General features: G+C 41.1%; 1 protein-coding gene across 1 annotated transcript in view; it reads left to right on the plus strand.

Annotated features, from left to right (window-relative positions):
• LOC106837909 (multidrug and toxin extrusion protein 2-like) overlaps positions 1-14,402 on the plus strand; it is an 83,974-nt gene extending 69,572 nt beyond the window's left edge. Inside the window, exons 11-15 of the mRNA XM_070482291.1 lie at positions 4,391-4,460; positions 5,393-5,525; positions 12,253-12,347; positions 13,376-13,430; positions 13,713-14,402. Of these exons, the coding sequence (XP_070338392.1) occupies positions 4,391-4,460; positions 5,393-5,525; positions 12,253-12,347; positions 13,376-13,430; positions 13,713-13,951 (592 nt within the window). The 3' untranslated portion in view covers positions 13,952-14,402. The remainder of the gene's footprint in view (positions 1-4,390; positions 4,461-5,392; positions 5,526-12,252; positions 12,348-13,375; positions 13,431-13,712) is intronic.
• Positions 14,403-14,767: the final 365 nt, after the last annotated feature.

Consider the following 14,767-nt stretch of genomic DNA (forward strand, 5'->3'; position numbering starts at 1 on the left):
TGCTTGTTCAGTAGTGTGTTGTTTAGTTTCCACATCTTTGTGCCTTTCTCAGCTTTTTTCTTGCACTTAATTTCTAGCCTTATAGCACTATGATCTGAGAAGATGCTTGTTATTATTTCAATTTTTTTAAATTTGTAGAGGCTTGCCTTGTTTCCCAACATATGGTCTATCCTAGAGAATGTTCCATGTGCACTTGAGAAGAATGTGTATTCAGCTCTTTCTGGGTGGAGTGATCTATATATGTCTATTAAGTCCAATTGTTTTAGTTTTTCATTCAGCTCCACTATTTCCTTGTTGATTTTCTGTCTGGATGATCTGTCCATTGATGTGAGTGGGGTGTTGAGGTCCCCTACTATTATTGTGTTGTTTTTAACATCTTCCTTTAGGTCTGTTAATATTTGCTTTATGAATCTTGGTGCTCCTGTGTTGGGTGCATAGATATTTATAAGCGTTATTTCTTCTTGATGAAGTGTCCCTTTGATCATTATATATTGTCCCTCTGTGTCTCTCTTTACCTGTCTTATTTTGAAATCCACTTGGTCTGATATGAGAATTGCAATACCTGCCTTTTTTCCCTTGCTATTTGCTTGAAGTATTGTCCTCCACCCCTTCACCCTGAGTCTGTGTTTGTCCTTGGGGCTGAGGTGTGTTTCCTGGAGGCAACAAATTGTTAGATCTTGTTCTTTAATCCATTTTGCCACTCTGTGTCTTTTTATTGGAGAGTTCAATCCGTTCACATTGAGAGTGATTATTGATGCATGTGGACTTAATGCTGTCAATCTGTCGCTCATTATCTTGTTTTCCTGTGTTTCTTTTCCTGTGTGCTTTAGACTACCCATTTAATACTGCAATTTCTTATGCTGGGTTTCTTAGATTTTTCCTTATTTATGATTTGTGACTCTGTTCTGTACTTTATTTTAGTGTCTACCTTGAAGTTTGTATTTAGAATCTCGTGTATAATATAGTCTATTCTCTGGTGGTCTCTTACTTACTTGACCAATACTGATTAAGACCCTTTGCTCTTCCCCTCCTAAATAATTATTTTCATTTTTTATTCCAACTCGTCTTATTAATTTGTAGTTAGAGTGCTAAGATCATCCTTGTTTTGGTAGTTTCCTTATTTTTACCCTAATGCTATAGTTGAATATTTGCTATCCTGTTCTGGTTCTATCCATCGGTCTCCCTAGTCTGTGGATTGTGTCCCCTTTCTCCCTTTTTTCTTTTTTTCAAGTATGAGAGCCTTCTTGAGGATTTCTTGTGATGGAGGGCTTTTAGTTACAAATTCCCTTAACTTTTGTTTGTCTGGAAAAGATTTAATTTCTCCCTCATATCTGAAGGAAATTCTTGCTGGATAGAGTATTCTTGGCTGAAGGTTTTTATCCTTTAAAGCTTTGAATATATCACTCCATTCTCTCCTAGCTTGTAGGGTTTCTGTAGAGAAATCCGCTGACAGTCTGATAGGGGCTCCTTTATAGGTTATTCTTTTTTTTTTCCCTTACTTCCCTGAGTAGTCTCTCCTTATTCCTATTTGCCAACTTTACTACTATGTGCCTTGGGGTAGCTCTTTTTACATTGATAAATCTAGAAGATCTAAAACCCTCCTCTACACACATTTCTCCGTTGATCCCTAGATTTGGGAAATTCTCTTCAATAATTTCGTTAAGCACACTTTCTGCTCCATTTTCCTTTTCCATATTTTCGGGAATTCCTATGATCCTTATGTTCTTACTCCTCATTGAATCCATTATCTCTCGGAGATTTTCCTCATTTTTTTAAATTGTTAGTTCTCTTTCTTCCTCTGTCTGGCGCCATTCAGCCTGTCTGTCCTCGATTATGCTAATTTTCTCCTCTATGTTGTCTACACGGGCATTCAGGGAATCCGTATTCTGTTTTATCTGGTCCATTGTGTTTTTCATCTCAAGTAATTCTGTTTGATTCTTCTTTATGATTTCAGTCTCTTTTGTGAAGTAACTCCAGAACTCGGCTTGTTTCTCTATCTTTCTCTCTACCTCATTGAGTTTTTTGATTATAGCTGCTCTGAATTCATTATCACTTAGTTTACCTAATTCCAAGTCCTCAGGACTTAATTCTGTGTTTTTATTGTTTTCCTTCTGGTCTGGGGCTTTTATAAATTGCTGGATGGTAGAGGAGCGGGTTTTTCTCATGGTGGTAGAATTCAGTTGCAGTTACAGCCTGTCGCCACTAGATGGGGGTCGAGAGCGGTGTGTTAGCTCTCCGCCTTCGGGGCAAGATGGCTGCGCCCACTGGCTTTGCTGGGGGGCAGGGGCTGTTACTCACACGCGCCGGTCTGGGTTCAGATCATTTCTGTTCTCTGGTCTCCCAAGGCCCTTGATTTATAGGGTCCCTGCGGAGGGAAGCTTTCCCCCTGTCAGCCGGTCTCCACTGAATGAGCGGCAGGAGTCCTGGATGATCCCCTGGTCACGCGGCCCCTCCCCCGCTCCTTCCCGACCCGCGCCGCAGCGATCGCAGACTCTAGGGGAGGGAGCGATGTTCTCTCTACCGTTCCAGCGCCTCCGAAGGTGTAAGCAAGGTTTATGATCTCCGCCTTCTTGGTATTGTAGGTCTCTAACGAGCTGGCATTATGTTTATTCTCTGAAATTCAGTTCTTCCAGTCTTTTGTTATATTTTGGAGGAGAGAGAATCCCGGCTCAGCTCACCCCATTTTGCTCCTGGCAGCTCATAAAACCCTGATTTTTGGCACACAAGATCCTTATTGCCCAACTTCTCACCAGTCAACCACGTCAGGAATGCAGGCAGCCATCCCTCCAGCTACCTGCTGTGGGAATCAGGGAACAGGAAATGGCAGCTACCATGCAAAACACGAAAATTCACAGATATTTACAAGCCTCTTTCTTCATCAGGCCCTCCTCTTGTCACTGTAAGTTTTCAGTTCAGCTCCAGAGTTCTGAAATAGTTGATTCCTACATTTCTTGCCAGTTCAATAGTTGTTTTGGTTAAAAGACTGATTCTCAGAGCTTTCTATTCCACCATCTTCCGTGATGTCACCTGGATATAAACTTTTCATATTAATCCGACTCTTTTTCCTTTGTAGGAGAATTTTTTTTTCTGGAAATCTTTCAGATATTCTTTTTGTCCTTGAATGTGGTTGGGTGCAGGTGAATCTTTTTTTCTTTTATTCTCTGTGGCAGTTTATAGACTTTCAGTCTGAAGCGTTGGATTTTTCTTTAGCTCTAGGAAATTTAGATAAATGATAGGACTTATGGATTAATCTGACATGTCTCTTTTCTCTCATTTTCTGTCTCTGTGTTTTGGGATATTTCCTCAACTTTATCTTCCAAATTGAAATTTATCTTTAGCCATGTCCATTTCATTATCCAGTCTTTAAATAGAATGTTTTATTTTAGTTTTCATATTTTTCATTTCCAACCACTTTTTCCCAATTGCTCCTTTTTCCTTAAATCCCTGTTGTTAGTTTATGAATATCTCTAAGAATGCTAATTATAATTTTTAAAAAATTTCTCTTTTGTTCCTTGCATTCTTTCTGTTTCCTTTTGTGTCAGCTGTTCTGCATACTCATTTTGGTCTTTCTTTTCTTTCTTTTTCTTGTGTGCTATTAATTTCTTCAGTGTCTGGTGAACATGGGTTTACTGTTTGTATTTTTGAATGAAATATCACATTGTCATTTTCATTAGTAGAGATGGTGCACACATTAGGTAACTTTGCAGTCCTGTGGATCTGTTCCGAAGAGCTCCCTCCCCTGGTGAAAGGGTTGACCTCAGGCTCTGTCTAAATTGCTGGTGCCTGTCGACCAGCACGCTCCACCTTTAGGATGAATGGGAGAGAAGCAGGAAGACTTCCTTTGGGGAGAGTACTGTAGCTTGTTTCACGTGTTGCATCCACACTGGATCCATCCAGTGTTGTTAGTCACCTCCATCTCTGCTGTGTCTTTCTCCGGAGCCCCAGTACCCTCATTAGGGGCCTCCCCAGGCAGATCTTCCATCATAATTAGACAGAGCTCAGAGGATCCACGAGGAGGCAAATATTGCCTGTGTGAACACTGACCTTCAACTCCATTTTTGAAGAAGACTCCCTTATGCAGAGAGAGAACCATACACGGTCGGAAATGTGCTTCTTTTTCTTCCCAACCTCCACATTTTTATGCTTATAAACAAAACTTTATGAATTATCCTCTGTAGTGGCAGCCTAACCACGTCCCTTTTAACCTAAATCCTAACTAACAACATTTAAATTAATGAGGTTTTATCGTGTACTCATGTCATCAAATAGAAAAGTAGTATTTTGACCGAATTGAATGATCAATTTGTTAGGTTTTTCAGATCAATAGTTAATTAGTACTCCACTTAAATGTGATTTTGGGGTGACTGACTATTTTCTTGTCCTCCAACAGAGATATTGTTTCCCTTGTGAGCCAAGTGATGCCTGTTTTTGCTCCCTTTCATCTATTTGATGCACTTGCAGTGAGTATCGGAGTGATTTTACTGTCTAATATACATAGCAAATTTGTGTTTCTAGCTTTTGAATTAAATGTCTTTGATTTCATTTTTGAAAAGAGAGATCTCTTGCTTCAGGTGGTTTGAGCCACTTGTGGGAAAGATGGGCTACTTAAGAGTGTAGCATCTCCAGGTGGATAAGTTATCCGGTCTTCTCTGGTGCTTATCCTACTTCATCTGGGGCCTCAATGCCCTGTGTGACATCCTAGCCAAGTGATGAAGTGATCTCTGCCGTATCCTTCAAGGCAGGCCGTGAGCACTGAAAAGTCCTTCTCCGGGCTGATCTTCTGTAGATTTACAGGTACTTGAAGACCCTTCTGCTATCCCTTGGCATTAGCCCTTGAGGCTCATTCCCAGTTTCACCAGTTAGTCCTCATGACTTGATTTCTAGGTCAATTTGCCATCTTGCTTTTTCCCCCCAAGGAATTTCTTCTATTTGTCATTGTCACGCTAAAGATGTGGTACCCGTGATTGAACACTTGCTGTGGTAAGAATAGTGTGGAAGAGAGCAAGGATTGTCGCCACTCTGGCTCTGAGCGGTTTTGAAGCCTTTAATTGCATTAATATTTTTCAGCCATGACATCGGACTAGATTCTGCTGAGACTTCCGTTATTGAAACTTCTACATGTTTTTTTTAACATACGCTATTACAAAATATTTTTAAATGGCTGAAGATTTAAATAATGCTATCTGATGGGTTTCTGATGAAAGCTGCAATATTCTGTCGTTGGCATAACTTCAGAAGCAAAAGGTTTCCCTGGATCTCTTACACAATGTGCAATGCTTGTTTTGAAACATAACTATTTGCCTGTGTTCAAACTTGTGAAATATGGTTGTTGTATTCTGAACTTGATACAGCTGTGTGACTGCAACACTGCTTTTGGTTTTCCTCTCTTTAGGGCACCTGTGGTGGAATCCTGAGAGGTACAGGAAAACAAAAGATTGGCGCTATCTTGAATGTCGTTGGTTATTATGTGTTTGGTTTTCCCATTGGAGTATCGCTGATCTTTGCCGCTAAACTTGGGATAATAGGTATGTTTTTGATTCCTCGGTTACCCGCCTGCAGTCTCACTTGTGTTAAGATAACCTGCTTGAGATGTAAAGCAGTTGACTGGAAAATGGCCCCCGAGGAATTATTTTCTCCTCAAATAGTTTCTCAGTGTCTCCTCTGTGCAAAAAACTCTGGAAATGCAGTCTTGAACCAAATGAACATGACCCCTGCCCTCAGAATGAGATCAAGATTAAATAGTTAGTTACGCGATTATTCCATTTAGGTTAAGTCCTGCAGAGGAGAAGAGCTGGGTGCTATGAGTGCCTCTGTGGGGTTGGAGGGAACGTCTAAGCCCGACTGGCTTCCAGAACACTGCCCAAGGTAGTGATGCATTGGCTCCGACCTGAGATGTGGCTACGGCTACGTGGATGAGGTGAACACCATCTGCTGAGAAACTCTTCTTTCCTCTTGAATGGGCTTGGCACCCCTGGTGAAAGTCAGTTGGCCATAGAGGTTTGGGTTTATTTCTGGATTTTCTTCTACTCCATTGGTCTGCTTGTCTGGCTTATGCCAGTACCACACTGTTTTGATTGTTGTAGCTGTGTAGATAAGTTTTGAATTCAGGTAGTGTAAGCTCTCCAACTTTGTTCTTCTTTTTCAATTTAGTTTTGGCTATTTGGGGCCCCTTGAATTCCATATGAATTTGAGAATCAGCTTTTCCATTTTTGCAAAAAAGGCTGGTAGAATTTTTAACAGGATTGCTTTGAATCTGTAGATTGCTTTGGTGAGAATATTACAATCTTAACAAGATTAAGTCTGCCAATCTATGAACACAGGATATCTTTCCATTAATTTAGGTCTTTAATTTCTTATAGCAATATTTTATAGTTTTCAATGTACGAGTCTTTCTTCCATGGTTAAATTTATTTCTAGATATTTTATTATTTTGGATCTATTGTAAGTAGAAGTAGTTTCTTAATTTGCTTTTCCGATTGTTCATTGCTGGTGTATTAAAACACAGCTGATTTTTGTGTGTTGATCTTGTAAGTTCACTGAATTCATTTATTAGCTCTAGTATTTTTGTGTGTGTGGGTTCTTTAAGATTTTCTATATATAGGATCATGTTGTATGTAAATATAAATAGTTTTACTCCTTATTTTCCAATTTTAATGCCTTTTACTTCTTTTTTCTTTATTGTTCTGGCAAGAACTTATACAATAGAATTTTAACATTTTTCTACATTCTTCTCCAGTATTTTTATTTTTAATTTAAAAATAATAATGTAAAGCTATAACTTATAGGATGTGAGATAATAGTCATGAAGAGCGTTTGTCAGAAACATGCTAACCTTTTATGTACATTATCGCATTTAAATTTATGACAACTACAAAAGATGTGATCTCCCATTAGCTCCATTTCATACATGAAGAAGCTAAAACCTGAAGAGATTAAGTAATTTGCCCCACAGATAGTAAGTGCTGCGACAGGATTTGAACCCAGATAGTTGACCCCAGAGCTGCACTTATCACTGCTATCTACGCATGTTGTCTCTCTCTTTGAGTTTCATAAATCCCTCATTCATTCAACAAATGCTCACTGAGAACTAAACATGTCAGGGCCTCTGCTGTGTTAGACTCTGGGGAATATAAAGGGAAACAAGCAAGATCCTTGTCTTTTATGAGTTCATACCCGATACTCTTGGTTTCTAATCCTCTTCTTGTTTTTTGGCACTTTTTTATGATCTTGACATGTAGGCCTTACCAAGGACCAGGAAATGATCCTTTTGCTTTTCTTATTCTGCACTCTCCTCCTTGAAAGTCTCAGGGCTTCAACCCCCCATGCCAGTGGCTCTCAGATCTCCATCTCTGGACCTGACTTCATGCCTGAGCGCCTGATCTGTGTATTTTCAGATGTCCCAGGTATTTATGGGCTGGTCTCACCAACATCTCTGGCTCCTGGCCCCCTTTCTGTTCAGCCACCCAGCCTCAAGAACTCTGTCCCAGTCGTGCTGCCGAGTCTTACCAGTTCTATCTCTATAAGATCTTTCATATCTGTGAGGGATTTATGTCACTTTCAGACGGGAAGAGTTGGAAGTTTATAATGGCTGTGGCATTTATCCTAGCATTTATTATCTTCAGTAAACTGCACTGACTCAAATATTTCTTACTCTCATTAGGTGTTACCATTCAGCCCCTGTTTTCCTGCAGAGAAAGTGAGAGGAGGTGCTGGAGGCAGCTCCTGTTCTCCAGACACTTCATCTCTTCCTCAGGGGAATTCTTCTCTCCTAGGTTTCATCTCAGGATGGTACCAGATCTCGGTCTGTAGAGAATAAATGCACTGGGGCCCAAAGATGAAGGAGCCAACCCCGAAATCCACCTGCTAGTTGGTCCAAGACCTGGAGACCATCTGTGTTTTCATGCAATGGGTGCATCTCTGACACTTTCAGCTTTTATGTTCAAATATCTGAGGAACATTTTGGAAATGTTAGCTTCTGCTCAGGCATCTGTTTATAATTTTGCTCATAAAGCTTTTGCACATTTCTTTTTAAGGTTATCCCTAGACATTTTATCCTTTTGTGCCACTGTAAATGAGGGCTTCTCTTCCATTATATAATCTAAGTGGCTGTTGTTTGTATGTAGGAGGACCATTAATTACTGCATGTGAATTTTGTATCTTGTTACAATTCTGAATTCCTCTTATTTGCAGTAGTTTTCAGTTGATTCTCATGGGTTTTCCACTTTTATAACCATATCATCTACAAGTAATTTTATATTCTCCTTTCCAGATTTTATACCACTGATTTCTTTTTTCTGCCTAATGCCTCTAATAGTATCATAGATTGTGTGGTATTAGTGGAAATACTGTCTGTTCAGGTCTTTAGAGATAAAGCTCCCAGTGTTTTTCTACTAAATAGTGTGCTGCATTTGAGGCTGACATACACACACAGACACACACACACACTCACACACACACACACATACACATAAATAAGTTAGTGTGAGCACGTTTTTAAAAATCATGTTCAAGGAAGTATCCATGGCGTCTATTTCATTGAATGTTTCCAACAAGGTTGGTAGAGCGTTTTGTCAAATAACTTTTTAGTGCCTGTAGAGATGATCCTATAATTTTTCTCCTTAAATCTATTATGATAATAAATGATTAATTGATTTCCTTATATTGGACAATCTGGATTATTATGTGCTATTCTTTGACTGAGCTGCTGGATTCTGTTAAGGTTGAAGAATTTTGCAGTGATATTTATAAGTAAGGTTTGTCTGTAGTTTTATTTTTTGTGTAAGCTTCCTTAGGTTTTGATATTAATGATATTAATGTTATACTCACTTCCTCAAGAGAATTAAAAATGTTCCCTTTTTGTATGCCCGGAACAATTTAAACAGTACAGGGGGGATCTGGTTTATAAAGGTGTGCTGGAACTCTTCTGTGAAGCTGTCATGACGTGGTTTTTGGCGGAGTTTATCCTTCTTACGGCTTTCTCAGCTTCTTCTCTGAAAAGCAGTGTGTTTAGACTTTCTATCTTCTATTGGGACCCTTTAGCAAGCTATTATTTTTTTAGAAAATTTCCCATTTTATCAAGATTCTAGGGGCCAGCCCCGTGGCCGAGTGGTTAAGTTGGCACGCTCCACTTCGGCAGCCCAGGGTTTTGCCAGTTCAAATCTTGGGCACAGACATGGCACTGCTCATCGGGCCATGCTGAAGTGGCGTCCCACATGCCACAACCAGAAGGACCCACAAATAAAAATACACAACTATATACCAGGGGGCTTTGGAAGAAAAAGGAAAAATAAAAAAATCTTAAAAGAAAAAAAGATTCTAAATGTATAGAATTATACAAAATAATCTATTCTGTGCTTCGGGGGTAAGCTGCTATATGTGTTCTGCAGATCTATCCACATCTGCATTTTCTATAGATTTCTTTCAGTAACAATAAATTCTATTGTCTTTAGAAAAAAGTCTAATTAGAGGACTGACTGAATGCTGTATGTGTATTCAAATAGCTCCTTTTGTAACAGAACCAGCTTCGCTTTTGCCCGCCACCCAGAACCCAGACACCGAGACAAGATTGCAACAGAGAGAGGGTTTACTCACGAGGCAGCCACATGAGGAAGTGAGAGCATGAGCCTCAAACTCACTTCCCCAAAAAGAGGGACTCAGAGACATTTATGGGGTAGGGGCAAGGCGGTCTGAAATGTGGAGAGAGGTGATGGGAGGTGAGGAGAGGTGAGGTCATTGATAATCCGCGCAAGTGCGGTCAGACTCCATGCCTCGTCACAGGACCCATGTTCACAAAATGGCGGCATTAGCATGATCTGAGGGTGGAGTTTTTAGCCTCTTGACGACGAAAGGTCGCCTATTGGACATCTGCCTGGGCCGGTTGATGAGTTGGTGGTCTCAAAGCCCTGAAGTGGACAAGGAGTTCTGATTCCTGAAGACAGCTCACACACCCATTTCCATGGTGACCCAGGCTCCACAGAGACATTATCTGTAGGAGCCTAGTGGGAGTCAGAGAGCATATTGCCTAAGCAGCACAGGTAACAGTGGGCGGGTTAACAGCTAAATGCCATAATCGGTAATTGTAAAACGGAAAAAACTTTAGTACCTAGATACTTAGTCATCAATGGCTAACTCTTTGCCAATTTCACTTTTGTTCTGTATCCAATCAGGACATTTTACCGTGTAGAACATTTCAACTCTCTCCCCATTTCTCTGTGAAATTTTAATCCTGCTGCTGTCGTAAGAGCCTTCCTGTGTCCACACAAACAGAGGTGCTTAGTTTCTTATCTTGACTTTTTGGAAGTGCTGTCAGTTGGTGGCTTAATGAGTAACTGTCTTCAATGTCGTTTCTCTTTTTAATGACCAGTGCAGACTGGGAGCCTGTGGGGTATTTGGTGAATGTCAAGTTGGCCTTTGTTGTTCTCTGTTTGGGGCACAGAACTGGCGAGCCTTTATCACTGTCTCGTCTCTACCAAGCACAGTCCTAGACGCCGGGGAAATTCCCTTTCACCAAGTAGCAAGAGCCCCTGCCCCTGGAGTGGCTGAGGGTTTACCATTCAGCTTTCCCTAAAAAAAAGCAAACAGTGAAAACCTCTCCCCTACAAGACTCTAAGCTCCTTTAGAATAAGGACCCGTCAGATTTCCCTCTTTGTCCGCAAAAGTGCTTCTGCTTGGTCCACAGTAGATGCTCAGCTTTGTTATACACTTTGGTGTTATACTTCAACAGTATGGAAATTTGGGGAAATGCATAAAATATACAGAAGAAATTCAATTACCTATAATTTCACTTCTCATATAAAAGTTGAGGCATTCAATGTATTTTATTCCAGTATTTTACAATTGTCTTTATTCCAGTATTTTTTCTATCATCACAAATGTGGGATTATACTGAAAATGTAGTTTCCCCCTATACCATGTTAAAGACATGGTTTTTAGCATCTCTGTAATATTTCTTTGTGTCATTTATTTAATGCCTCTCTAATAGTGGACATTTAAATTGCTCCTCTTTATAAATAGCAATGTGATGAGCATCTGGGTATATGAATTATTGGCGACATTCTGGAATATTTCCTTCGGATGGGTTTCTGGGAGTGGAATCACTCCATGGAAGGGTGCAAGCTGTCAGTCCATCTACTTCTCAGCTGGAGAGGTGACACCTGGAGTCCAGGGGAGGACCAGCCTCAGTGGGCCTCTGCCAACGTGGGCCCCAGACATGTAAGGAAGGAGTTAGTGGACTGATTCTCAGTTTATCGCATATTCCATCTCTAACCAAAGCAGCTTGCCTTGTAGCGGAATTGTTGACGTGAGTGGATATTTTACAGCCACTTTGATATAGAATTAATATTTAAGTGATTTAAATCGTTTCTTGTCAGAACTAGAGAGGCATTGTTTAAACCCTTTTTTCATGGAGGCTGTATTGTCTGTAGTCTTTTCCACACAGCAGTGGGAGAGAGCGTTTTCAAAGTGGACTTCTGAAAACATCAGGTCTCACATATGTAAATGTGCACACTGGTCTGGAAGCTTTCAGCGGGTTCCCATTGGTCTTGGAATCAAACCTGAGTCCTTCGGGGCTCGAACGCCTGCGTGTCCTGCTTCCCTCACCCCCTTCCCTCCATCAGCCCTCCCCGCCCCCCTGCCCCATCCCCACTGGCCTTTCTGCTGCTAGGCCATGCAGGCTGGTCTCCTCTGGGCCTGGGCCTGCCCTTCCCTCTGCCTGCAGGGCCCTTCCTGGAGCTGTCACAGCTGCCTCCTGCCCATTCTGGTCTCCCCCTCAGAGAGCCGCCTGACCATCTTCTTGACTCTCAGCGGCCACAAGCCATTATTGCAGCCTCTGCCCAATGTCTCCATGGCCCTTCTCACTCTGAAAGTGACACCTTTGTTTCCTTGTTGATTGCTCGTCTCCCAGTAGAATATGAGCTCCGTGAGGGTGCTCTTCTGTCAGCCGGTGCACTTCTGTGTTTCTAGCACTTAAAACAATGCCTGGCACAAAGAAAGCCCGTAAATATTTGTTACATCAACGTGTAACGCAGCAACCAGTTTGGGGTCGTTTTTGATTGTTCGCTGATAGACTGATTGCCTCTGACAGATCGGCAGTAAGCTGGAGTCTAAGCCTGGTCCATGATTATCTACAGTTTGGGGGAGGTTAATTCAACTAAAGTTTACTCTGTGGATCCGGTAGTTCGGGAAGAGTTTTAACGTTGATGGGAACTGAACTGCAGCCAATCTAAACTCGTGATATTGATTTTGCACCCTTAGGTCTCTGGTCTGGATTGATAGTCTGTGTCTTCTTTCAAGCCATTTTCTACATGGTGTACATCTTCAGGATAGACTGGAATCGAGTGGCAGAGCAGGTAAGAGACAGGTTGTCCTTTCAGAAATGTGGCTCCACTCGATCCTGTGACACGGACAGGGATCTTCTAGGGTCAAAAGGACAGGAATGCCATTGACGGCATGACTCACTTGCAATCATGAAATATATCTAATATGGGAGTTGGCAGCAGAAGAAAGTCATATTTCAGCACATTCTCCTCTCAGTATTGAGTTGATTTAGTATCTATTAACCAAGGACTCAGCCTACATAAAAAAGGAATTAGCTTGGAAAGTGTTTTGCTGGTTGATGTAATAGTCTTAGAAACACAGCAGTGTGTTTCTTATTTATATTGGTTTGTTGTCTGGTTTGTAGGTCTCTTTTAAAAAAATTTCTCTTCATCCTGGTTTCCTAAAAAGCAGGATGCTGAGTATCTGTGATGGGGGGAAGTACTTGCGGGCAGAACTACAACCTACGGGTAGAGGTTTGGGGTCTTGACCACATGGGCATCTCTGTGTTGAGTCGTGAGCCCTGTTTACTGCATCAAGGCTCCAGATGAGATGGAGGCGAGGTTGGCTTGGGGGAGGTGCTGTTCATAAGCAGACGTGAGGATGCCACTGCTTCAGTTTTGACCACGCTCTCGGTTTCAAATCTCTTGATTTTCCTAATTGTGATGTCTTATGTCTTTCCTATTTTGAGTCAGATTTATGGAGGAAATAAAGTGTCCAGGACATTCAGTTGGACCATCAACTACCTATTAGATGATAACACCATTTATCTTTAAACTTTATTCCTTTTATCAGGGTTTGGGAACACTAGTGCATAAAGTATGTTAGAGTTGCAGCTACAGCAACAAGTACCTTTTTCAATCGTTATTATGAGCTGAGCGTTGGGGAGAACAGTGGTTTTCTGGTGTGTTCTATTGCTATTGGCATTTTCAGGATGGAAAACACTGTGCTGGATGTTGCGATCTTCTAGCAATAGTTTCAGCAGTAGCTTAATTGAAGGTTTAACAAAGAGCACCAGCCTGCTGTGACTTATGCTCCGTTTACTCCTGTGCCCCCTTTCCAGGCACAGGTTCGAGCTGGGCTGAAAGGAATTAGAGAGACCGCGCGTCCCCCGACAGGTAACAGAGAGCTTTCTTCAGGGTGCTCTGGTTCTGTCTTACAAGTCTGAAACTTAGTGAAGTCAGAGCTGCTTAGTTTCGCTCTTGCTTAGTAAAACTTGTCTCTGGCCTAATTGAGAGATCAACTCTGGGTTCTCTTATGAAATATCTTTAATGTAATTTCACATATACCAATTAGTGACTGACAGTCATTGTTTACAGTGTATTCTTGTGTAACCTTCAGTAACATCCCTTTACACAACCCAGTACGGAAGTAAATATCCTGCTGTTCTCTGGACACAGATCTACCGAGCCTGAGTAAAGAAGTAACCGACGGAGTGATTTTACCTGATGTCATCAGACCGGAGAGCCAGACCACCCAACTGATGATAACTGAAGAAAACAACCAGAATGCAATGCCCACCATTGGAGATGTTTTGACAAGGAGCCAGTTGATTTTCTATCGGGGAATAGCTTTAGCTGGTGCTGTAGCTGTTCTTTTAGCAGGAATTTTAACAAGAGTTTTCAACGACCGTGGCTAAAATAGAGTTATCGCCACCAACGCCTTATATGAAGCATGGGAAGTGACCTTGTCATTTAGACAGTGGTTCTACTCTCAACTGTGGGTGAAAGGTTATCGCAGATGTTTTCTTAGTTATTCCAAGAATCTGCACTATCCTCTTGACGATTAAGAAATGAGTTATAATTTTAAGTAAATTTTTCTCCCAAATGTTAATTCTATCATGGCTTTTAAATCTGTAAATTTGGTTTTCCCTGATGTAAGTGTTCTTTACTCTTTCTTGTATTGAATATCTTTCTTTTTCCAGGAAAGCAGTTCATTGTCCTCTAAAATTAATCGCTGATCTAGTTTTGTTTTTATTTCTCTGTTAATATGTTTAATCTTGTCAGTAAGGGTATATTAAGTGCCTCTTCCAGTCCTATTCAGGTAGTACCATATAAGCTTTTATAAAATAAACACCTTAAAATTTTAAATGTGTGCTGATAATATTTGGGGCTATAAAATCTATCTAAACAGTCACTTTTCGGTTTTTGCCTCATAATAAGTGTCTGTGGTAACTTTCATATTAACTGAAGAATAAATCTCTCTCCTCTGCTGCTCAGCTCACAGAGCGCTGGCAGTTATGGCCGCACCCTCCCAGCAGGAGATTTTTTAGAGCCTCTTAGAAGGAATTTGACTAACCCAAATAGAAGATCCTTAAAACAATTACTGATTTGGGGGGACTCCCCAACACGAGCTCACCAGATGACCGAGAGCGTAGCTCACAATTCCAAGCCGCCAAGTGACCAGTGTTCCCATTAGCTTGTCATTTCCCTCTCTGGGCACACCACCGTCCCAG

The sequence above is a fragment of the Equus asinus genome, chromosome 13 (assembly GCF_041296235.1).
Source record: "Equus asinus isolate D_3611 breed Donkey chromosome 13, EquAss-T2T_v2, whole genome shotgun sequence".
In the NCBI taxonomy this organism is placed as follows: Eukaryota; Metazoa; Chordata; class Mammalia; order Perissodactyla; family Equidae; genus Equus; species Equus asinus.